General features: G+C 42.9%; 1 protein-coding gene across 5 annotated transcripts in view; it reads left to right on the top strand.

Moving 5' to 3' along the window:
• btbd16 (BTB (POZ) domain containing 16) overlaps nt 1-14013 on the top strand; it is a 48049-nt gene extending 34036 nt beyond the window's left edge. For all 5 annotated transcript variants that reach the window (XM_060939256.1, XM_060939260.1, XM_060939259.1 and 2 more), the window contains 9 exons: nt 1246-1315; nt 3247-3377; nt 3513-3632; nt 7871-7956; nt 8953-9035; nt 9294-9368; nt 9617-9712; nt 11532-11720; nt 11809-14013. In XM_060939256.1, coding sequence (XP_060795239.1) covers nt 1246-1315; nt 3247-3377; nt 3513-3632; nt 7871-7956; nt 8953-9035; nt 9294-9368; nt 9617-9712; nt 11532-11720; nt 11809-11877 — 919 coding nt within the window. In that variant the 3' untranslated portion in view covers nt 11878-14013. The remainder of the gene's footprint in view (nt 1-1245; nt 1316-3246; nt 3378-3512; nt 3633-7870; nt 7957-8952; nt 9036-9293; nt 9369-9616; nt 9713-11531; nt 11721-11808) is intronic.
• Nucleotides 14014-24269: the final 10256 nt, after the last annotated feature.

The following is a 24269-nucleotide window of genomic DNA, read 5'->3' on the forward strand; positions in this document are numbered from 1 at the left end:
CTATCACAAGGTAGTGGTGTGAAGGAAAAGCATTATGGAATTATTAACCAAAAACCCATTTTGGAGAAATTGCGTCGGCCAAAAACAGCGCCCCCCATGGACGAAAATTCCCAAAATGTGGTATACATGACATGGGAGGTAGTAAGAGGGTGGCCGTGAAGTTTGACCAAATTTGAGGAAAGATTGGATTTTTTGCCCAAAAATAGCGCCCCCAGTGGCGAAATATCACAGAAATTGGGTAACATGTCAGAAGCCCAATGAGTGATTAGCGTGTGAAGTATGAGCAGTTTTGAGCAATTAGAAGATTTGTTATGAATTTTTTAGCATGTAAAATTTTGAAGTGATAATTGATTGACGTATAACTTCTGAACGGTTTATCCTACGTGAAACGTATTTAGTAACTTTTGTCAGCCATGTCTGTAGATGATGTGTATCAATTTTGGTGACATTCCTATGAACGGTCTAGGAGGAGTTGCGCCGTCTTCGTGGCCATGCATTTCGCACAAAAGTGAAATTACCTCACTTCCTGTTGGGCGTGGCTAATGCATTGGCATTACATTTTTGTCCGGCTTAGTGAGATACATATGCGTACCAAATGGCATGCCAGTACTACAAACTATATGGCAACCAGGCACCTTAATGCGGGAGGCCAAAATCACAACGACTTAGGGGGCGCTATAGAGGCCCTGAGCCCCGGCCAAGGTTGGGCTTTTGGTTCTGAGTAGCGGTGGCAATTTTCGGAAGTGGTGCCAAATTTCGTGCGTTTTCGCCCATGGCAAGCACCCCGAAAATGGCCCAACAGCGGAGAAAAATAAAGAAGAAGAAGAAGACGGAAGAAGAAGAAGAAGACGGAAGAATAATAATAGTGAACTCTTACAAGAACAATAGGGCCTTCGCCCATAGGGCTCGGGCCCTAATTAAACATACAGATCATTCTACAAATACACTGAGATCTTAAATTAATTCATTAATGTTCTATTAATTCAAGAAAGTAAGTTAAAAAAAACATCAAATGGAAAGCGTTCGATTTTACGACAGAGTATTGTTCTAAAATCTGATTTGTGCATCTCATTCCTATAAATGCACAGATATTGAACAGACTATCATATATATATATATATATATATATATATATATTTTTTTTTTCTTTCAGAATAAGGCTACTTATTTACGTTATATTTTGAGCCCTTTCGTCATTCTGTAAAAAAAGCAAGGTACTTATTACAGGTGATTTTTGATTGACAGGTGTCTGAAGGAGATGAGATCCAGCATCAGGTTTTCCACAGTGTGTGACTTACATCGAATTTCCTATAAGGTGAGAGAGATGTAAAATATAACTGAACACAGTGGTGATGTCATTTATTCATTTATTTTTCATCATCATGATCGCTCGAGCATCACTTTTATATTTATAAAAGTATTCTTTATAATAAATACCTGCAGTATGTGCTGACGTGTCCAGATGGCCAGCAGGGGGCGCAGTAACCTCTGATCCAATCAGCTCTGTGTTTTAGACAGGATTTCTACAAAACTACGGTTTCCTGTACACACCACACATTTCCACAGATAACAACTGAGAGGAGAATTATAGCTGCACTGCTGGAGTTTTCTCGGTTTTATTAGCATAAATCTTTAAATATATACTGTGTGTGTATAAAATAGCACCTTAATCATCAATCAATCAGAGTAAAAAGCTTGTTATTTATTCTCAAGGCTACTGACACATCAATAATGCATTTAAGCTCTTTTACTCCACAGCGATGTGGACTCTGATTGGTCAGAAGGTGTTGATTAATTTTCTGTAACAGCAGCTCTGACAGGAGTGCAGGTTTCTATAGTAACAGCTCGCTCACAGGGTCGTGTACAGTAGACGCTCCATGGAAACGTTATAATTATCAGGAAAGAGAAAAAAGAGATGCTGGTGAGGGAACGACTGTTTATAGCTGCTACAACGTACATGACTAATAAAATTAAATGCAACCGTAAACGGATAAAAGCTATTTCATGTCATTCTTTAATACAGTGATTCCCACCCACTGTGCCGCGGCACATTAGTGTGCCGTGAGAGATCATCAGGTGTACCGTGGGAAATTATCCAATTTCACTTAATTGTTCGGAAAATTATTATTTATTTACTGCAAATAATTTGTCTTCGTTCGTCTATGCCAGCGACGTATAGTGACAGGCAGAAAAATTAAATACTCTTCCACTAGATGGCAGCAGGTAGCTAATTAACCTGTGTATCTACCTGTTGCGGCGGCACAGTGGTGTAGTGGTTAGCGCTGTCGTCTCACAGCAAGAAGGTCCGGGTTCGAGCCCCATGGCCGGCGAGGGCCTTTCTGTGCGGAGTTTGCATGTTCTCCCTGTGTCCACGTGGGTTTCCTTCGGGTGCTCCGGTTTCCCCCACAGTCCAAAGACATGCAGGTTAGGTTAACTGGTGACTCTAAATTGACCGTAGGTGTGAATGTGAGTGTGAAATGGTTGTCTGTGTCTATGTGTCAGCCCTGTGATGACCTGGCGACTTGTCCAGGGTGTACCCCGCCTTTCGCCCGTAGTCAGCTGGGATAGGCTCCAGCTTGCCTGCGACCCTGTAGAACAGGATAAAGCGGCGAGAGATAATGAGATGAGATGAATGCTTTGGGAATGATAGCGATGGATAAATATTTGAAAAGAAAAAGTACACAACCCAAACTGGATCCTGACCCAGATGAAGGCCTTAGTACGAGTAGAGGTTAGAAGAAAGCAAAAAAGGTGATTTTTTTTTTCCACAACCTACCGATGTGAGCTGAGCTTTTCAAGCATGACTGCTATAAAAACTAAAAAAGGAGAGTGACTCCGAGCTGTTGAGGAAGATCTTCGTGTGTGTCTTTCTTCAATTCCTGCGAGTTTATCAGCTTTGTGTTCAACTAAACAGGCCCAGGTTTCGCACTGAGTGAGTAAATTGAGACTCGATGATCATTATATTTCATTATACAGTATATACTTTTTGTGATATTTTTGTTCGGTGGTGTGCCATGGGATTTTTCGAATGTAAAATATGTGCCGTGGGTCAAGAAAGGTTGGGAAACACTGCTTTAATACATAAACAGCTGTAACTGTTGACAAATCGTCGTGTTGGAAAGGAATCGGCTCCGGCGTGATAGCAGTAACTCGGCTTCATCAGAGCGATCTGTCATTGATCACGTTCCGATAACAGCACCACACACACACACACCTGTATCACTGTCTCTTCTTTGTGTGTTTCAGTATAAGCAAGCGAGTCTTCAGGAGGCATGCGAGCGATGGCTGGAGCTGTTTCTCGTGAGCGACCTGTCGCATCACATCGACCTCAGGGACTTGACCTTTGAGCTCTTGCTCAAAACCCTGCAGTGCCCCAGGTTGTCATCACCTCTGAGCCTTTACGACTCGATCAGTTATATGCTCTTAATGATGCAGTATCACAGGAATGCACTGATTCTTGCATCTTGTGTGTAGATATTTGTGTGTCATTTGTGTTGTGTGTGTGTATATAGAGTGTTCACGAGCAACGAATACGAGCTCCTCAGGACTGTGCTGTACTGGATTTACCTGCAGTTTAACACCCGGGAACACGCTCTGCCTTCACACAGCACCATCATCAGCTTCTTCTGCAGGCACACACACACACTGTGCATCTCACATACATACTGTACATTTAAATAATATTGCCTGGCGTTGAGTGGTATATCAAATATATTCCATTCAGCCAGCATGATATTGAACGAGTCGAAGACGAGTAACTGAATGGAATATATCTGATACAGTGTTCTCCACTACCTGAAGTTATAGCTCGGCGGTAGTATTGAGCGGCCGTCGCCGGGGGGTTTGCGAGGGGGGTGTCCCCCCTCGCACCAGAAAATTTTGAAATAAGAAACCCCTCAGATGCCATTTCCTGGCATCTAAGTTGCATGTTATTTATTTCGCAAGTAGCTGCTTTTGTGCAAAATCTTCTGACACTGGGAGCCGACTTCACATTTATTTTGTCACTCCGTTACTGAAATGTTTATTGAATAGAATATCTTTGTTTTTAGTTGAATTCTACACAAAATTACCTTTCATTTGATGTGCAGTACGTGTCTTTTCTTCCCACCGTACTCCTCTCGGAGGTCTGAGGCAATCGGAGCCACTTAACTGAGGCCCTGTCCACACGGCAACGGATTCAGGTGAATCTGATAAAATTGTTTATCGTTTCGGCCTGGCGTCCACACGGCACCGGCGTTTTGGGTGCCCCAAAACGAAATCTTTTGAGAACGGGTTCCAGAGTGAAAAAATCTGGCAACGGCGCCGTTACGAAGTCGTCTGGATGAGTAGAACGGATTTGTTTACGATGACGTCACAACCACATGACTGTCAGTGCTTCACGCCGGGTAGAAGTGTAACGAACTCGATGCGAGTTGTCAACAAATCCTATAACTTGGTTCATGAAACGCGCTTACAAAATATTTTCACTGTGAATATTTATTGTGTAATGCAAAGAGAGTGAGAGAATAGCCCTTAGGGCAGAGTCTTTAGTCCAAACACTGCGGAAGCAGTACCAAACCGCGCACCGCCCGTGCGCTTTCCAAACACAAAAACAATCCCGCCAGCAAAAATAGGAAAAAAAAAGGAGCAATCTCACCTCTTCAGATGTTGGTTTAAGTCCGACAGTACATTCCTCAAAAAGGGCGTAGAAGAACAAAGTAATCCATCAACGTGTAGCATTCAATTTATTCCAGACCATTAAAGAATTCTGGAGGATATCAGAATGTTGGCGTACCGGCTTCCATCTACCCCCGTTCATTCCTCTTTCCATGTCTTTCGTTTTACGCTACTGATTAATAATCAAAACTTTGTGTGGCTAACGCTACAGAAGAAGGGGTTTATGCGCATGCGTCTACTTCTTCTATTGTTCTGGTGTCTCCGATGGGACCGTCTTACAGCGCACGTAGAGGTGTGGCATGTGTATTGCATCGTTTTCAGCAAGCGTTGCGTTGCCATATGGACCTGAAATTTTACTGATCCGTTGCCCATGTGGACGCGATATTTAAAAAAAAAAAATCTCGTTGCCGTTGTCATGTGGATGTAGCCTGACACGCACTCCTCTGTCGCCGCACTACACATGCGTAGTGACAAGTGAGTGAGCAAGCATTAAGGGCCTCTGTTGAACCTATTGTAAAGTAAAGCGCCATCACCGATCTGTGATCAGAGAATTACTTTGGTGTTTGTATTTGGTGTTTGTATTGGCATGGTTTTTTTACTTTTCTTTGAAGTCAACTTTTTTTTTTTTTTGACTGGGCGGCCAAAAATTAAGGCTCGGCGGCGCATTTATGAGTCGGCGGTAATAGCTCTTCTAGCCGTTATGACTCAGCGGGCCGCCGAGTCATTAACGATAGTGGAGAACACTGTGATAGACCACAAAAAAAACCCCAGTTAATATTTTTATTATTATTATTATAATACATACACACTCAATGGAACAATTATAAATTTTACAAAAAGTTAAGAACAGGGCGGTAACTTAGCAAATATCGAATGCTGGTTCTGATCGAATGTAATTCAATGTTCTGTCAATCCAATGTACATGTATAAAGTTCAAACAATAAAAATGGTACAAGTCCAAAAAGCCTGAACAACAACCCAACTTACAGTCGTGCTCAGAAGTTTACATACAGTGACGTGAATGCCATCATGGCAATATTTGGGCTTTCAGTAATTTCTTTGAACTGTTCTTTTTCTGTGGCAGAATGATTGTACAGCATACAGCTTTAATAAAAAAAAACACTCGAATTTGGTGCACAAGTTTTAATTTTCTTTGGGTTTTCTGAAATCAACACCGGGTCAAAAATTTACATATGCTCACTTAGATTATTAATTCAGAGCTGCTGAAACTTCCAAAATGTCTCTTATCTTGCCGAGGCCGAGGTCTCTTAACTGATCATGATTGATTACAGCTGGTAGCTTCTCTGTGCCTTCATAAAAAGGGTTTGTTTACAGCACTCACTGGATTGACCAACATACAGTAAAATGGGAAAGTCCTAGGAACTCAGTGCAGATCTGAGAAAGAGGATCACCGATATACACAACTCCGGAATGTCTCTTGGAGCCATTTCTAAACAACTGCAAATTCCAAGATCAGTTCAAACAATTGTATGCAAGTTATTGTGAGGCGTAGTAACTTTGCCAAGCCACTTTGCTTCAAGAAAACCCAAACTGTCTTCCTCAGCTGGTTTGGATGGTCAGGAACAACCTGGGAACCACCATGGTACAGCCCTGCCATGAACTGGAAGCTGATGGATCACTGTTGACAGTTCAGATCACCATGGACCCTCTGCGCCAAAATTGACTAAAGTTTGAAGCTGACCACACGGACAAAGAAAAAGCCTTCTGGAGGAAAGCTGTATGGTCAGATGAGACAAAGATTGAGTTGTTTGGCCACAATGACCACCATGTACAGAGGGACACTGTACCAGCTGTTGGTGGTGGTAGGATCATCATGCTCTGGAGCTGTTTTGCTGCCAGTGGAACTGGTTCATTGCACAAAGTGGATGGTATAATGAAGAAGGAGGACTACCTCAGAATTCTTCAGCATAAACCATCAGAAACTTGAACACGACTTGGGACTTACAACAGGACAGTGAACCCAAACACGCATCAGAGCTGGTTGTGGAGGATAAAGCAGGCTAACATTAAGCTTAAAACAAGTCCTGACTTCAAACCCTATTGAAAATATATGGACCGTGCTTAAAAGTCGAGTCCATGCCAAGAAAAATAAATTTAATTGAACTCTACCAATTCTACCATGAAGAGTCATGAACTATCCAACCAGGTTTCTGCCAGAAGCTTGTTCATGGTAAACAAAAATGTTTGGTCAAGGTGAATCTTGCAAAGAGACATTTTACCCAAATATTAGGTGTGCTGTATGTATAATTTGGACTCTGTGTTGACTTCAGAAAACCCAAAGAAAATTAAAACTTGTGCACCAAATTCTAGTGTTTTTTTAATTAAAGCTGTATGCTGTACAATCATTCTGCCACAGAAAAAGAACAGTTTAAAGAAATTACTGAAAGCCCAAATATTGCCATGACGTTCATGTCCAAGAAGTCAAACTTTGACGACATTTCTCTCTATTGCTCTCTTTTCCAGTTTTTCGATGTCCGTTGGTCTGTTTTTCTCTTGTAAATATGCATTGAGAATATATAGTAAAGCAAGTGTTCTGTCTGTCTCTTTAAATCTTCTGCTTTTAATGAAGCAAACCTCGCGGGCATTTTTTTGTGAACAAAGTGTCTCACTAGCATGGAAGTTTTAGGTCTCCGATGTGTCTCTTTTCCAGTTTTTCGATGTCTGTTGGTATGTGTTTTGTTTTTTTTTCCCCTTGTAAATATGTGTAAAGAATATATCATGAAGTTTTGGTAGCCTTTCGGGTGTTCGGCGTGTTTTTAGTTTCAGTTTATTTATTTACCGCTTAATCCGAGCACCGAATTAACCTCGCCTTCTCTTTCTCCCGGCCGACGAAGGAATGATGTGCGCGTGCGCAGCAGAAATTGTTACTGGATCTTCGCACGAGCTCCGAAACGTGACGTCGTGTTGTCTTGACAACATTGCACGCTCATTCTCCATCGGGGAGAGCGGCGTAATACAGTACATGGAGGATAAGCGATATGATAACAATATTGCATGCCATCGATAAACCCACTAGAAGGGAACAGAACACATGTTTTTATTCCATGGAAAAAGTGGCTCGTGTGTATAATCATTTCCGATAACAGCAATACGGTGTTTTATTCCTTATCATACTTCAAATACCCAGCACTCCTCAAGCTGGGATTTACTGCAGCGGATTCTTTGTGAAAGTAGTTTTCTTTCTCTCTCTCAGGGCCTCTCAGGTTTTTCTGGAGCAGCTTTCAGGCCAAACGTACGCGCCTCTCTTCCAGGCTCTTCGTCTGCACGGTATCACCGAGCGTAAGTGTCGAATCCCGTCTCCCACAGTCTACTGAAATGCGTCAGTGATTCCCAACCACTGTGCCGCGGCACATTAGTGTGCCGTGAGAGATCATCAGGTGTACCGTGGGAAATTATCCAATTTCACGTAATTGTTCTGAAAATTAGTATTTATTTACTGCAAATAAATTGTCTTCGTTCGTCTATGCCAGCGATGTATAGTGACAGGCAGAACAATTAAATACTCTTCCACTAGATGGCAGCAGGTAGTTAATTAACCTGTGTAGCTACCTGTTGCCATTCAAACAATAGAATTAGTAATGCTTCGGGTGTGACAGCAATGATAGCGATGGATAAATATTTGAAAAGAAAAAGTACACAACCCAAACTGGGTCCTGACCCAGATGAAGGCCTTAGTACGAGTAGAGGTTAGAAGAAAGCAAAAAAGGTGATTTTTTCCACAACCTACCTATGCGAGCTGGGCTTTTCAAGCATGACTGCTATAAAAACTAAAAAAGGAGAGTGACTCCGAGCTGTTGAGGAAGATCTTCGTGTGTGTCTTTCTTCAATTCCTGCGAGTTTATCAGCTTTGTGTTCAACTAAACAGGCCCAGGTTTCACACTGAGTGAGTAAATTGTGAGTAAATTGAGACTCGATGATTATATTTCATTATATATACTTTTTGTGATATTTTTGTTTGGTGGTGTGCCATGGGATTTTTCGAATGTAAAATATGTGCCGTGGCTCAAGAAAGGTTGGGAAACACTGAAATACGTCACATGTTGCATATCCAGACTCCGCCCCCACATGCGTAACTCTCACATAAGCTCCGAGTCGCGCTCACCTCTGGAGTCACGTCTAAGCTCTGGAGCAGCTCTCCACACCACACCTCCTATACTCCTCCTCCTCCTCCTTCTTCTGCACCTCTGGTTACCAAGCACTCGATCATCTCCCTCATCACCATTTTACATACGGTAAGCGTCATGTTTACGTCTTATTTTTCTTCATGTCTCTCAGGACAGCACATGGAGGAGATGCAGAAGATCAACATGTTCCCTCATTCCTGGCTCCAGTTGATCTTCTCGAACCTCGTCTACTCTGTGAGTCAAACAGCGAATACGCTCTCATCGCCTGCATGATGAGAATGAGATTACTCATCGCCTCCGTTATCTGATTCATTGTTTTAAAGAATCACTCATCGGAGTGAAATTCACACTGTTGGGGGTTTTTGGGGAGGGGTGCTCATTGTGCACACCGCACAACAAACCCATAAGTAAAAACATATTAGCTGGAGAGTGTGTGTGTAATGAGTCACGCTTTCATCTGATTCTCCTCTCTGCTCTTCTGCCTGTCCACAGATCCACAGCGGAGGCGACATGCACATCACCAACTTTTCCAAGCAGGCCGTCCGCTTTGGGATGACCGTCACCGGGGTGCAGCGTTCCTCCCAGTCTTCCATTCATTTTAAAATCGAGACTGAGATAAAAACAGACGTTTTAGATTCTTACTCTTTGCTCAATAGTGATAGGACTCTATTGAGGAAAAGCATGGGGAATGTTCTTGGTGTAGTTCAGGGTTCAAGAGGTTCTTGTGTGGAACACTAACAGGCTGCTGATAATGAGAACTCATTCAAAATCTGACGTGTGTGTGTGTGTGTGTGTGTGTGTGTGATGTCCTACAGGAACACTGTACTCACACTGTTGGCCTCTATGGCTTCTACTTCCTGCTCAAAGCTTCCCGAGTTGGAGAATCCGACGCGTTTGCATTCTCCATGGAGGTCAGTTTACACATTATACGCTTCACTCCAACATACGGTCTAAATACTGTTTTGTCAAAATGCAGACACTTTCCGTGCCCGTCCCTCAGAGTTACGGACATCGGTGTGACCGTGTATTGAAAAAACCTTTTGTCGATTTTCCGTCCATCCGAAACACCCTTTTTCTGAGCAACCGCAAATCATAGCCACTTGGGGTTCTATACCGTGTGTACCATTTTCAGGTCTGTCGCGTATCGACTTCCTGTTTACCGACTTAACGTATTTACGAAACCTATAGCATGGATTTACGACATTTTCGTAACAATTTTCTCAACAACTACAAATCACACCTGCTTGATATTTGGTACCGAGCTTCAGCTTGGGGTTCTATACCGTGTGTACCATTTTCAGGTCTGTCGCGTATCGACTTCCTGTTTACCGACTTAACGTATTTACGAAACCTATAGCGTGGATTTACAACATTTTCGTAGCAATTTTCTCAACAACTACAAATCACACCTGCTTGATATTTGGTACCGAGCTTCAGCTTGGGGTTCTATACCGTGTGTACCATTTTCAGGTCTGTCGCGTATCGACTTCCTGTTTACCGACTTAACGTATTTACGAAACATATAGCGTGGATTTACGACATTTTCGTAGCAATTTTCTCAACAACTACAAATCACACCTGCTTGATATTTGGTACCGAGCTTCAGCTTGGGGTTCTATACCGTGTGTACCATTTTCAGGTCTGTCACGTATCGACTTCCTGTTTACCGACTTAACGTATTTACGAAACCTATAGCGTGGATTTACGACATTTTCGTAACAATTTTCTCAACAACTACAAATCACACCTGCTTGATATTTGGTACCGAGCTTCAGCTTGGGGTTCTATACCGTGTGTACCATTTTCAGGTCTGTCGCGTATCGACTTCCTGTTTACCGACTTAACGTATTTACAAAACATATCGGGTGGATTTTGACGCTATTTCAAGAAGCAAAATGCTCTTTCAAAATGACCGTTTAGCAGGATGCTATTTGAAATCCCTGGGGAGAGACACGGCTCTTTAATTACTTGTTTCAGGGTTAATTATTTGTTGAAGTCAACATTGAGACTGTAATAAGTGTCCTATTCCTTCTATTGCTTGCATTCTGATGTACGCGAGAGCGGGGGGGATACGCAAGTGAGCAGTAGCTCGCGGTCGCTCTTTTTCACTTTCAGGAAAAGAATTAAAATGTTCATCTTGTGCAGTTGCTCTATCGAGTGTATATGCCCCACCCCCGAGGGTGGAGGGGGGCGTGTCTTGCTGTACAGTAGTGGCTCGTTAGCAGTAAACGTTTCCTGTTTCCAGTGTGTTTTGCGTGTCTTCACACACACACACCCACACCCTATTCCCTTTTCCAGCTGAGAATAAATGGGTGGAGTTTACTCATGCGAAATGGGCGGAGTTTGTGTGACTTTCTTAAAGGAGCGTTTTCCCAAATCTCGGTGACGCTGCTCAGTCAGACTGATGGAGAATTCCGTCTTCGTACCCCGTCTCCATCGGGAAGAGTCAGTAAAATAATTTTGTCCCCCGGCGACAGACGATATCTCTCCGCCGTAACTTCAGACACGCACGGCGTGTAGGATTAAAGTCGTCCTGGTTCAAATGGACAGGAAAGAGTGAAGGCGGTGCTGAGAAATCCTGCACTGTTTAGGTGTGGGGCGGGGGCGTGGCATGGTGTGTCTTGAACACTATCGGCTGTCTCAGTCAATCGCCAGAACGGACAAATCGCGGCTTTCTGGGAACTTTTTAAAGAAGAAGATGGTGGCTGACCTTTCCCCCTGTCTGTTTAGAGGTTAAGGCACTGGGACCCAGCGCTAGCTGAGAGCTGGAGGACAACGCAGCCGTTTAGCATGCGAGCAGAGCGCTGCGTGCGCTATCAGATCAGCGTGCAAAGCCGTGTGTGTGGAGAATGGCAGGAAAGGAGCAGCGGAGAACTCAATCAAGCGTTTGGCTTGACTAAACGCTGCTGCAAGAGCAAGGTAAACAATTAAACAATACACACGCACAACAAGCCGCTACAAGTTGTTGGTTTTTCCGGAGTTATTCATTTACGAATCTGTCTTCCAGGTGTTTACGCTCGACGGACTTTGTGTGCCGGCGCTGGTGACGTTTTCCCTGGCCTTCCCATCAGCATGAAATTATTCAAAAAATAATAATACAGATGTGTTTCTCCTTCTCAGCTAATCTTTACTCCTCACCAGAAAGGACACTTTTTAATGTGCTTACTTTTATACACACACACAAGTAAAACACTCCGTGTCCTGCTTTTACAGGAAAATAATCAACAACCTGGTGTGATTTACTTTCCTATCACGGCACGTCCACAAGTCTTTGATTCCTTTTCTACCACAGCATGATGCTTTTTTTTTTTTTTTTATTTTATTAAGAGCAACACATCAGAGTTTTAATCTAGAGCCCTGCACTCCCGCGGGACCCGACGCAAAGCAGTGCGGCGCGGGACAAATTTTGAAAGCTCATTGCAGGCGGGAGGGGGAGTGCACAATGCAGGAGCGGGCGGGAGAGGTGATAAGCTGCAGTCCCGCTAACTAAAAACGTGTTTAAAATAAAATTTATAAATTATTAATTTATGTCTATCATATATAATTTGTGCTGGATATTTTATTTGGCATTAATAAAAACATTTTAAGACGCCTGAATTTGCGGATGTGGTCCAATCTCGCGTACGTTTCCGATTCCTTTCCGCTCTTCCGTGTTTGAGATCTCCGATCATGGCAGAAGAGCAGAGCTCCTCTAGTGAAGCTCACAATGGGTATCTCTGTAAAGCGTCAGCTGCGTATGCCACCTGGCAACGCGCACCCTCGCTACGTGCGCTAGGTGAAGGATCGGTCAGTGGAGAGCTCAGCTAAGCTCAGCATGTTTAATTCCCCAAGCCAATGACAAGGACTTTCGTGAGAAATAACGCGAACGTCTGCATCATGCGGGATTTGCGGGCGGGAGCGGGACAAAATATGGCGGGCGGGAGCGGGACTGAAAATCATAATTCTTTGCGGGAGCGGGACTGCACAATGCGGGAGCGGGCGGGAGCGGGACTGAAAATTCTGTCCCGCGCAGACCTCTATTTTAATCCTTTTATAGTCACATTTAACGTGAAACAGGTTCGTTCCTGGAGTCACTTGAACATTATAGCAGCTATAAACAGTCATTCCTTCACCAGCCTCTCTTTAAAAAAAAAAAAACAGCGTGTCACGAGTCACTTTATCTCTGACTGGTACAAAGCACTGACACCGGAGACTCCAAACATAAACGGTAGATAGAGCGTCTACCGGGCACGCCCCTGAGGATGAGCGGTTACCATAGAAACCGTCACGGATCCGGACGAGCACGCTTTTATGAACCCGAGCTGCTGTTCGAGAGAATTAATCAACACCTCACGACTAATCAGAGTCCAGAACTCGACAGCGCTGTAGCGCCACACCGTGGCGATGATGAATACGGTCGAAGCTTTACTTCAGGGAGAGTACCAAAAAGGCAGAATTCGTCACTTGTATCTGTTTTTGTTTTTATCCTGGACTAAAACGTCACATTTCGACTTTTTCTCCGAGGTTCTCTGGTGCTGTGAGAATAGTTTTCCTCCTTCTCTTTAAGTACGTCAGGTCTCCATTGTTCTCCAGCGCTCCTGTTCGAGAGGAAAGGAAGCGAGCTTTGGACGCGACACAGGAAGTACTCCCTGACCCCGTTCGCCTGGAGTCCAGTTTTCTTTCGATCCGAGAGCCCTTTCTCACTCCCAAACCTATTTTAAGAGAACGAGCAAAGCAGGTGATTCATCACAAGCGTCGTAGGAGCGGGACGTCATCTTCACATCAATCGTCGAACAGTACGAGGTGCTGGAGGAGAACGTTTAAAGTGAGAATGTTCCTGAAGAGATTGTGTAATACAGTCCAGTCAAGTTTTCCAAAGAAATCTGATATTTAAAAAAAAAAAAAAAGCCCAAAGAGCAACGTGGTGGTTCTCGGTACAGGAAGTGGTCCGTTATTTACTGTTGGCGTGAGTAAAGATCTCCATGATGAAGGGAGATTTTTCTGTTCCGAGTTAAGCTTCAGTTAAATGCAACGTTACTGCATAGTAGTTTCAACGTTCACAACAATGCACACTTTTTTTTTTTAACTTCATGTCGGAGGTTTAGAGTCTTGGGGATTTCCCACAGGTTGTGGCATGATACAACACGCCGCAGATATTTCCTTTCATAACGCTCAATGATCGTTTCCTTCTTCTGGATGATGGACACAGCAGCTGACTACTGAGTCTTAATCAGAAACGTTCTGGCAAAATTGTGTACCTGGGGTAAAAACCACAACGTTATTAAAGCAGATACGCAGAACCTTTCTTTTTAAATACATTTCTGAGTGGATAGTATCTCCATCCTTGACTCTTGTATGCTGCATAAATGGGAATAAAATATATATATCTACACTACCGTTCAAAAGTTTGGGGTCACTTTGAAATTTCGTTATTTTTGAAAGAAAAGCACTGTTCTTTTCAATGAAGATCACTTTAAACTAATCAGAAATCCACTCTATACATTGCTAATGTGGTAAATGACTATTCTAGCTGCAAATGTCTGGTTTTTGGTGCAATATCTCCATAGGTGTATAGAGGCCCATTTCCAGCAACTCTCACTCCAGTGTTCTAATGGTACAATGTGTTTGCTCATTGCCTCAGAAGGCTAATGGATGATTAGAAAACCCTTGTACAATCATGTTAGCACAGCTGAAAACAGTTGAGCTCTTTAGAGAAGCTATAAAACTGACCTTCCTTTGAGCAGATTGAGTTTCTGGAGCATCACATTTGTGGGGTCGATTAAATGCTCAAAATGGCCAGAAAAAATGTCTCGACTATATTTTCTATTCATTTTACAACTTATGGTGGTAAATAAAAGTGTGACTTTTCATGGAAAACACAAAATTGTCTGGGTGACCCCAAACTTTTGAACGATAGTGTAAATGCATTCACACAGTCCTGTGCAAAAGTCTTAGGCACATGTAAAGAAATGCTGTCGACCAAAAATGGCTTAAAAATAATAAAATGAAATGTTTCAACATTTAAAAAAAAAAAAAAAACCTCTATCTGAGCTCCGTATCAATGCGCTGCCGAAGGTGTTAGTACGCCTGTCATTATAGTGCGGACTTTCCATAGCATAGAAAATCGCTACGTTTCAATTTGTGTAACTGAACTTGTTTCATGTCACTGGTCATATAAACCTATGTAAACAGGAAAAATGTGGAAGAGTTTGGTCGCATCTAACTACAGCCCCAAAAAATACCGTTGGCCATGCTGAGCCTAGCTACATTGCTAACAGGAGTGACAGCGCGTCTGACTGCGTCTGACTGACTGGGAGGTCGCGCAAAGCTCGGAGAGGTACGGATCAGCTCGTCTCAATTCAGATAAGAGCATATTTCATTATGGAAGTACGGTGGACTGTTCCTTTAAGGCCGAGGCCTTTGACAGCTATAGACCAAAGTCATATAAATAAAAATTTACGGTGAAAGTAAGAAATACCGTTCCCGACTTGCTCAACTAAGACTGATTTGACTTCATTGATTGTGGGTTGACTCTCATTAAAACAGGATAGGTGCTATAACTTATGCAACATGCATACATTTTCACTGATAAAACATAAAAGGCTAATTAAATAATCAGATGAACTGAGACAATCACATTCTGAAGCAAATTAAATAATCTCATACCGGTAACTTAAACACACAATGCAAGTTACATGTATTAATCTAAATGCAGGTAAACAACGTGTTGTTTTGTATCCAAATGAGAGTCGCATCTTACCCGTCTGTGCTCTCGCTTCTTGAAGGCCGACCTTGTGGCCGATTGTTTTGAAACAATCTGACTTTCGGTTGTTTGTTCATTCACTTCTTCCACGTAAGGGCGAGATATTGCTGCTGAGGCGAGCATATCCAGCAGAGAAATCAGACGGCTGGTCCACTCCTTCTCCATTTCCTCCATACTGAGTACTCCGCCATTACTGCTCGGCTCAGGCAATTACTAAAACCCAGGACGGAGTGTCACCGGTTTTAGCAACAACCACAGGGAGGTCACTGCCCAAGCGATAATATGTCATGTCACGTCCTGGGTTTTAGCAACAACCCTCCACTCACGCTCTGGGAGAACTTTTCCTTTTCTTGTAGTTTTCTTTTCCTTTAATTGTTGGTACTGCGCCCTCTTTCAATACGGGCTTATAGCCAACGCTCCTCAACAGATCAGAGGTCTCGTATGAGCCTTCAGTAAAATGTGCAGAGCAGAGGAGAAACCACTTCGTAGGCGCCCAATGTGCCCGTGAACTTCTCGCAAAACGCGTCCAGATCTTTGCAGTCTGAACATTCTTGGGCCATGAATGCAACGTAAATCCACCTTCTGTCGTGTTGCTGCACCCACCAGCAACACATATCTCCGTGGCATGGCGATAAATTAGCTCAAAATGGAGGAGCTCTGTGTTTTAGTCTAGCGGAAATGGCGATGAGACCGATAGCCTTCCTGCGGTGATGTCACAGACGTCAAGGTCATTCACTCAGACCGCTACCTACTGTATATGAATCCTTTTAATCGTAAAAATGACTGTATTAGATTTATTGTCAACGCTTAAAACTATTCCTGTGCCATTCTTGAGGTCTCAAGGCGTTTATAAACAAAAAGTGAGGCCATGGTTCCAGCAAAGACGTGGCAGATGTTTTAAAGCAGTTTACTTCTTCCTTAGAATAATGTAGGACGCGATAAAGTGATCATACTGAGGATAAGATCTAAAGTCAAGGTCCATAACAGCAATAAAACGGTTAAATTCAAAACAAAGGTACAAAAGTTCAGACGTGTTGCAGGATGAGTGAGTTTATCAGTCGTGACCTTATTTTACAAACGGATCGAGTGGCTTTTTGAGCAGATTGGACCCCCTGCCCTGCCCTGCCCTCGATACAAACCTGAGAGCAGGTTCACTCCACCCACGAGCAGCACATCACACCAACATCCAATCACCCTTGTTCACCAGTTCTTCAGTCTGCATTTTAAACACTTTTTATCCTTCCTGACTCCTCACTGCTTCACTGTGCGTGTTGTTCTGACCCGTTTCCCCATCGTAATCATCTCCCGTTTCCAACATCCTCGACAGAAGTATTTCTCAGATTGAGCACAGAGAAATCTCCCCGAACTTCTGATGCAAAGTCATCACCTTCTCAGCCATAGCACTCAACTGAGCATGAAGAGAGCTTATGGTTTTGTATTGGAACTCCCACAACTGTAAACATCTTGAAATTCCGAGGAACAGAACGTGGTTTTGTGGCTGAATGACTTTACCGAGTCTTAGAATTCCCATGAAGCCCATTGTCCACATTTAGAGCTTCAGAAATTCCATGTCGACCAAATAACGATCTGAGATGGGAAATGACTTCTGAGCTCCTGTTTTTGTTTTGTTTTTTTTTTTCTTTGCCCGTGAAGAGACGCTTCACCATCCCGCGTCGAGCCCAAATGGCAGACGGAGAAACCTTCTGCGATCAAAAGCCGTGATTGAAGTATTTAATGGATCTTAACAGATCCGCAACTTCCTGTTGAACTTCTTGTGAACAGCAAATCTGTGGGCTTTCCAATGCTTTGACCACTTTCTGTTCAGTGTTGCTCAGCGTTCTCTTTCTCGTCTCATTTCCTCACGTGTGGATTCCTAGGACTGGTTTTACATCCTTTTCAACAACAATGAATTTTATTGTGTTTTGTTTGCTCTGTTATTTTGTCCACTTTTATACATGAAGAGTTTGACATTTTGTTTGTTTGGGGTTTTTGTTTGTTTGGTTGGTTTTTTTAAAGCTAGACGGCCTTTCGATTTCATAAAATCGGTGAAATTTAGTTCCTTCTGAAATGTGGTCATTGTGATGTATGTTTATTTCTGCAACATCTCAAAAAATATCAGACCATTCTGTGGCTGGGAAGTTCTTTAATTTGAAGGGATTAGAGCAAATCATGTGCATGAAATCGCTCGCTTCGTGCAGTCAGGCAGACAGAGGAAGTCCTTGTGTGCGCACATGCGCAGGTTTACCTTCTTCTTGTTTTGGGTTAGGGGTCATCCATAATTTTCATCATTATCATGAGTCTACAAAGAGTAGACTTTTGAGCAACCCCCCTCCCTCCCCCCAAAAGTGTACATTAGCGGACAAAAAAATGATGATGGATTTACGTGGAATAGGAATTCAAAATAAAACCATGTCTTGTATTACTTTTTATTAAAATCGGATGACAGGACAATACAAAGATTCACAAGAGAAGAAAAGAAGACACAAGATGGGTCCAGAAGTTTTCATAGAAAGCAGGCGATTCATTTTTCAGTCCCCCCAGGATCCCGCGGGCCTTTTTTGTGATTGTTGCGGGCTAAAATGTCTGATGTTGCGGGGGTTTTCCAAAAAATTGCGATGAAAGTTGCGGTGTTTTTTTAGGTTTTTGTTGCGATTACATTGCGGGAGGAAGTGAAAGTTGCGAGGAATTGTTGCGATTTTCTCTTTTTGTGATTAAAATTGAGTGATATGTTAAATATTAAGTTATTACTGAAAAACTATTGATTAAAAAAACAAAGACACTGAGAAATGGTCCTATAAACAACTTTACCAATATAAAAGATTACCAGGACTACAAAAATGCAGAAAAATAGGCTTTACTTATCCAAATGCACCTGTTGGTTCAAAAGTTAAAGTGCAGAGAACCTCACAGCACAACATGAAGTTACCTTAAAATATAATATAAATGCCTCAGCTTTGATGTAAGAAAAAAAAACTATTAATACTAGTACTGTGTGCAGGCAGTCTCTCCTGAAGACCAAATTAAACAATAATTATAAACTTAATAAAATAAATGGCTCAGGCTTCATAGAAGAAAAACAACAATTTGAACAGAATCTCACAGTATGATGCTGAAGCTGCCTAAACAATGGAAAATAAAATACCATTTTGGAAAAAATGTTGGCATCCATTAATTTCTTGTATTAAGTAAAAAAATAATGTAAAGTGCACACAGTGCTTCACTGTAAACATAACACACTTTCAGTAACAGAATTTAAGCCTATATGAACACTGACTCGCACATGCTGCTTCTCTTGAACGTATACACGGAAGTAAGCAGTGTTGCCAGATACTGCTGACGTTTTCCAGCCCAAAATATGTTCAAAACCCGCCAAAATGTACTTGAAATCCCCCAACTGGGTGGGAAACCGCCCAATCTGGCAACGCTGGAAGTAAGGTGGAAGGTAGTTTGTCGACGTCACCTCAAGACGACGCCAACGATTGGTCAAATTTGCAGGAAAGTTGCGGTGATTGGATATAATTGCAACACCGCCCTGAATTCGTGGGGATTGGTTGAATTTGCGTTGAAGTTGAAAATCGCAACATCGCGAAATCCTGGAGGGTCTGATTATTGAAAATTAGGAACTGTCTTTTTAAGGGGAGCTGTTGCCTTTTGGCTTTGAAACATTCGTTTTTGATTCTTTCCAAGCAGCCTGTCCTGCCCTAACTGCCTCCTCTCAGATGAATGCAGGAAACAATAAATGTTTAAAAACTGCTCGTACTCATTTGAAGGAGTCTTGTGAATAGCGGTATTTCTGCTATTCACAAATTTGTAAATGCGGTCAAAATCTGGGTCAGCGATTGTTGTATTGAAGAAAGAAAGCGTGTAGAGCTCGCTGGCAACACCGATGTGGCGCGAAATTTTTAACATGGCGGCCGCCGATTCGCACATTGACGGATCATCATTTTTTCATTTTTAAAAAGTGTACGCCTGGTCATTAACCCCCTCCCCCCCGCGTACGGTTTGTACGCTCGTGATAATGATGAAAATTATGGATGACCCCTTAACCGTGCTCCAAGGTTTGCGCTGAGCGCCAATTTATTAGTTTGGTCCTGCGTTTCCTTTCCTTCATATATAACATAACGTCTTTTATTTTTTTCGCGGTCCGGTTTCCATCAAATCCTGCACTCTGATTGGCTGGCGAGCGGGTCCATATCCTACAGTACGAACCCCAGTTACGGACCCCGGTTACAGACCTCTGGCAATTCCCTCGTTCACAACAACAAACATAGTCGCATTTTATGTCAACATTTCTCAGGAGAACAGCATTAATTTTACAGCATGGATAGCGATAACGACAGTGTTCACAGCGAAAGCGAGTTTTACTACCCTGAGGAAGAAGAAATAAAAGAAAACATTTCAGGAGAAAGCTAAAAACCTCTAACTGCTGCTAACGCCAAGCAAAAACATGGCTGAATCCTGAATGACTCCATTTTGTATAAATAGGGGACTACATAGGCGGCAAAATGTAGTTTTTTTCCTGCCGTGGAAGTGCACTTGTATACCAAGGAGGAAGCCATTTGCATTACAGCCGTGAATGAGGATTCAAAATGGCGGCTCGGCTCGGTTTTCCCTTTCGGGCGCTCTCGTTTTCTGTTAGAATTTGGTAAAGAAAAAAATAAATATATTATTTACCAGCTTAAGGTCGGTCCGTATGGTGAAATACCGTGACCTCGGCCCAGAGGGCCTCGCTCAGTACTTTCAAGACCTCGGTCACGGTATTTCACCATACGGACCTCCCAGCTGGTAAATAACATATATTTCTTCTCGCTTTCCATTATTGTAGTCAGTATTTCACGTTTCATTCGCGCACACACATCCTTCATTTTTCTCTCCTGTTTCAAATTTGTATCCCACAATGCCTTGTACAAACAAGGAATGCTCAACATGTGATGCATGACGTAGTATCTTCTATTGGGTCATGGTGAAGCAGGAAAAAATACCAGAGAATTTAGGGCCATGTGGCCCTAAATTCATTAATTGTTCTGTTTAAAAAAAACTAATAAAATTGGAAGTCTGTGATTCGAACTCGGTAGCTTTCAGTCCACTAAACAAAAATTGAGTGTCTGTCAGGAAAATTCTTTTCATGACCTACACTTGAAAAATCTGAAAGGCAGTCAATCTTTAAGCAAGATATTTTTACCAATTCTCTGCCAAGGGTTGTGTAGAATGATGATTGTCTGATCCCTAGTGTCTGGTTTAAAGCTGATGTTCTATTTTGAAATCAGCTATCCTTCTAATGAACATCCTCGAACACTGCTCTATTGCATCATCATCATGATCAACTCCATGTTCTTCACCAGAGTCAAATCAAAGTCCTTCCCACGCCATGCGGCGCCGATCTCCGTTTCCGTAGCCCTCGGCCTCTCGCCTATGAAGCACTTGCATGTGACGTCACAGCCGATCCAGATTGTGACAGACGCCATCTTGTCGGTCAAACACCATATTCCGCCTTCTACTTCTGGTTCTACTTCTGCTTTTACTTCTACCTTTTCTTCTGGAAAACCCTACTATATACAATTCTACTACAACGGCTGCGGCTACAAGCTCTCCCTACCTGTGCACGGTTTTTATGTTTTTTGTGTGTATTTTTGCGTGTTGTTCGTCTGTACCGGACTTCAATATCCACTACAACCGTATGGACTTACTGGACATTGGTTTGCAGCAGAAAATGACGGTTTGTAGCGATTTCCATCGCATGCACAACATTCCGGACGAGGAAAAAAAAAACATTCTGGACGAGATAGCGAGACCAGCGGGGTCTCCGTGGATTGTTATCGGAAGCAAAGCGAAGGAGGCGGTGCCGGGAACGGAAGCAAAAGCGAGGCTGCAGAGCCGGCCTGTTGACTAAGCTCAGAAAACAGCTACTCAAATCTCCACTGCTAAGCCTCTACGTCTCCAACGCCAGATCCATGGTAAACAACACGGACGATTTGGAATTACAGCTGGAATTACCTTATTCTATTCTATAATCGGCTGGTCAGTGCTATACTCAATACTTAAGTGACTTACCCGTCCAATGAGGATTCTTGTTTACAAGATGCCACATCTGAGTCGCTGACAAATCCTGAATTTCTGTAAAGATAACTGTCCAGAGATTTATAAGCACGCAGTGCTTCACCACTGAACAGCGAGGGAAAGTTAATGAGGTAATTATACACGTCTGGGTATTCCGCTGGCAGTTCAAAATCCGCTCGTGAAAACTCCGTCCGGTAAGCCATAAGGGTCACTAATCTGTAGATCGTTTATTTTAGACATATATCTAGTTATCTGTTCATTAGAAAAATGAGCCGTGTAGTCCGTCGGTTGAAATTGATCCATTCTGTACACGAGTGCAGCAGTATTCAGCTGTGTTTTTGACCGACAAGATGGCAGTTGTGTACTTTCCGGTCACGTGACTGCAAGATCTCTATATTACATAGCTAGGGTTACAGTGGGGGGCTGGTCCTCTGGTAACCGCGAGCGTTTGACTCCCCACTCGCATCTGTATTGCAGCGTGCCTTGCCAGATGGCAGTAGGTACCATTTTCATGATGGCCTTTGGTATGACCCGACCGCGAGTAGAACTCGCGATCTCCCGATGGACACGCTAACCACTAGGCTGGAACACACTTGCTAAGCGACACAACCCCATACACACACCTCCTGTATGTGATGTTCTTTTTAAGGGTTGCAAGACTCCTCAAATTCCTCACTTCCTTTCCAGGATATCCTTATCCTCTGCGTTTTCAAACGACAAGGTATAGTATCGTCCACATCCGCTGCTTCTTCACCGGCTTTATAAAGAACAAGCGAGGACTGCATCTTTGCTGGTTTACTGGTACACACTGCGCCCAAACCAGATTACATGAAATTGTCGATTTCCTACACGTTGCCATGTATGAGATCCAGCCCAACTTCGTTTGCTCACTGTGGAGATGTTTACCGTAGAGCAGGTTTATTTCTGATACCATGTGTGTAAATATTAAAGGGCACATCTTGGGTAAATTTAGGAGCAAGATCAATGTAATTCTCTTATTTTATATTAAACTTTGGTCAAATATCTGTTGCATTTTGTGCAATTTTTTTTACCTTGCGCAATACCAGAAAAATTCAGTTGAAATCAAGCCATTTGATGCGAATTGGTCCGCCTCTGAAAAAACTTGCCATTTGGATTTCTCGGCAAACATTGATTTTCGTGACGTCGCATGCGGGACGCCTCCTTCTGAATCCCATGTCAGTGTTGGTTTGTTTATGAGAAAACGACCTGGTGGTTTTCTGCAAATTTCTTCAACGTTATCACGTAATTATTAAAATGGTTAACAGATGTATCGTAGGAGGGTGTAGCAACACCAATCTTGATAGGATTAGTACTCATCGTTTTCCAAAAGACCGGACAATGAGAGAGAAATGGGAGCGCTTCGTGCGAGGCACCTGGAAAAACTGGCAACATCAGAGCCTAATCTAGGGCGCGTAATACGCGATAATACGCGTTTTTTATCTGTCTGTCGCACATCCACTTTTTGGGCACGAGAGTGATATCGCGTATCTATTCATTTTGTTGCAGATTTATAAGTAGAGAGCGTGTAGTCGCGTTTTACTGAATCTTGTGCGTATCAGTTTGTCAGCACCAGCTACTGTAGCAAGCACTGCGGTAAATATAGCGTTGTTTACACACCAATCGGAAAGGACCGAAGTATTCCGAATGGTTTATTTAGTGGGTAAAACAGTTTTGTGAACTATTATATCCAGGGTGCGATTTGTCAAAAAACCAGAAGGGGGGATGTTTTTTTTTTTTTTTTAATCATGAAACGTCACAAAACTAAGGTAACAATAGGCTACCAGCTCAACATCCGATGATATCAAATGAATAACACTGTGGCAGCAGGGGCGTGGTCAAGCATCGGTCTGTGACAGGAGGGCGGAGTCAGGGAAGGTAAGTGGCAGAATCACTACACCTGTCGTTAATTAATGTGTTTGTGTGTCTTCCCAGTGACCGCGCCTTATTTAAGGAGAGAGAGCGAGAGCAGCGGGAGCTCTCTCCCCAACCAGACGACTGATGTGTGTGCGTGTGCAGATAAAAGCTGAATAAAAGCGAGTTGTGTGAAATCAGTTCTGTCCTGCCGTCCTTCTGTCACAGACCGATGCTTGACCACGCCCCCGCTGCCACAAACACTAAATGAAAACGAAACAGAGATAGTAAATTCATCTTCCTATCTCTCTGACTAAATACACGAACACTAACACACAACAAAGTTCGCATTGCTTGTCGCGTTGCTGTGATGTTTCTCTCCCTCCGGATTAAATGGACAGTGACTCGAAAATCACTAAAATACATGAATACTAAATGAACAGTTTGCTCTGATGGCGCAGTTCATGTGGCCTTTTCTGCTTTCCCGTCGGTGCGCTATCCGCCGCGTTTCGCCCTTCTTTAATCCACATTTCTGCGAATTTCTCAGCAGGGAAGGAACGCACGTCTGGCCCATCGACAGCGAGGAAAAGAAGGCTGTCAGTGTGGATACATTCATTCTGTTGCGCTCATCAGTAAGGATGTGATTCATGGCGCTAAATCCACGTTCACACTCTGGATATTGTTATTATCTACAATGTATCTATTTGCTGGGGACGTTCGTGAACATCAAAGCTGCCACTTCGGGTCATTTTGAAAGTGAGTGCAATGTAGACCATAGAAAACTGTGTCACAACATG

Source organism: Neoarius graeffei, chromosome 14 (assembly GCF_027579695.1).
Source record: "Neoarius graeffei isolate fNeoGra1 chromosome 14, fNeoGra1.pri, whole genome shotgun sequence".
Taxonomy (NCBI): domain Eukaryota; kingdom Metazoa; phylum Chordata; class Actinopteri; order Siluriformes; family Ariidae; genus Neoarius; species Neoarius graeffei.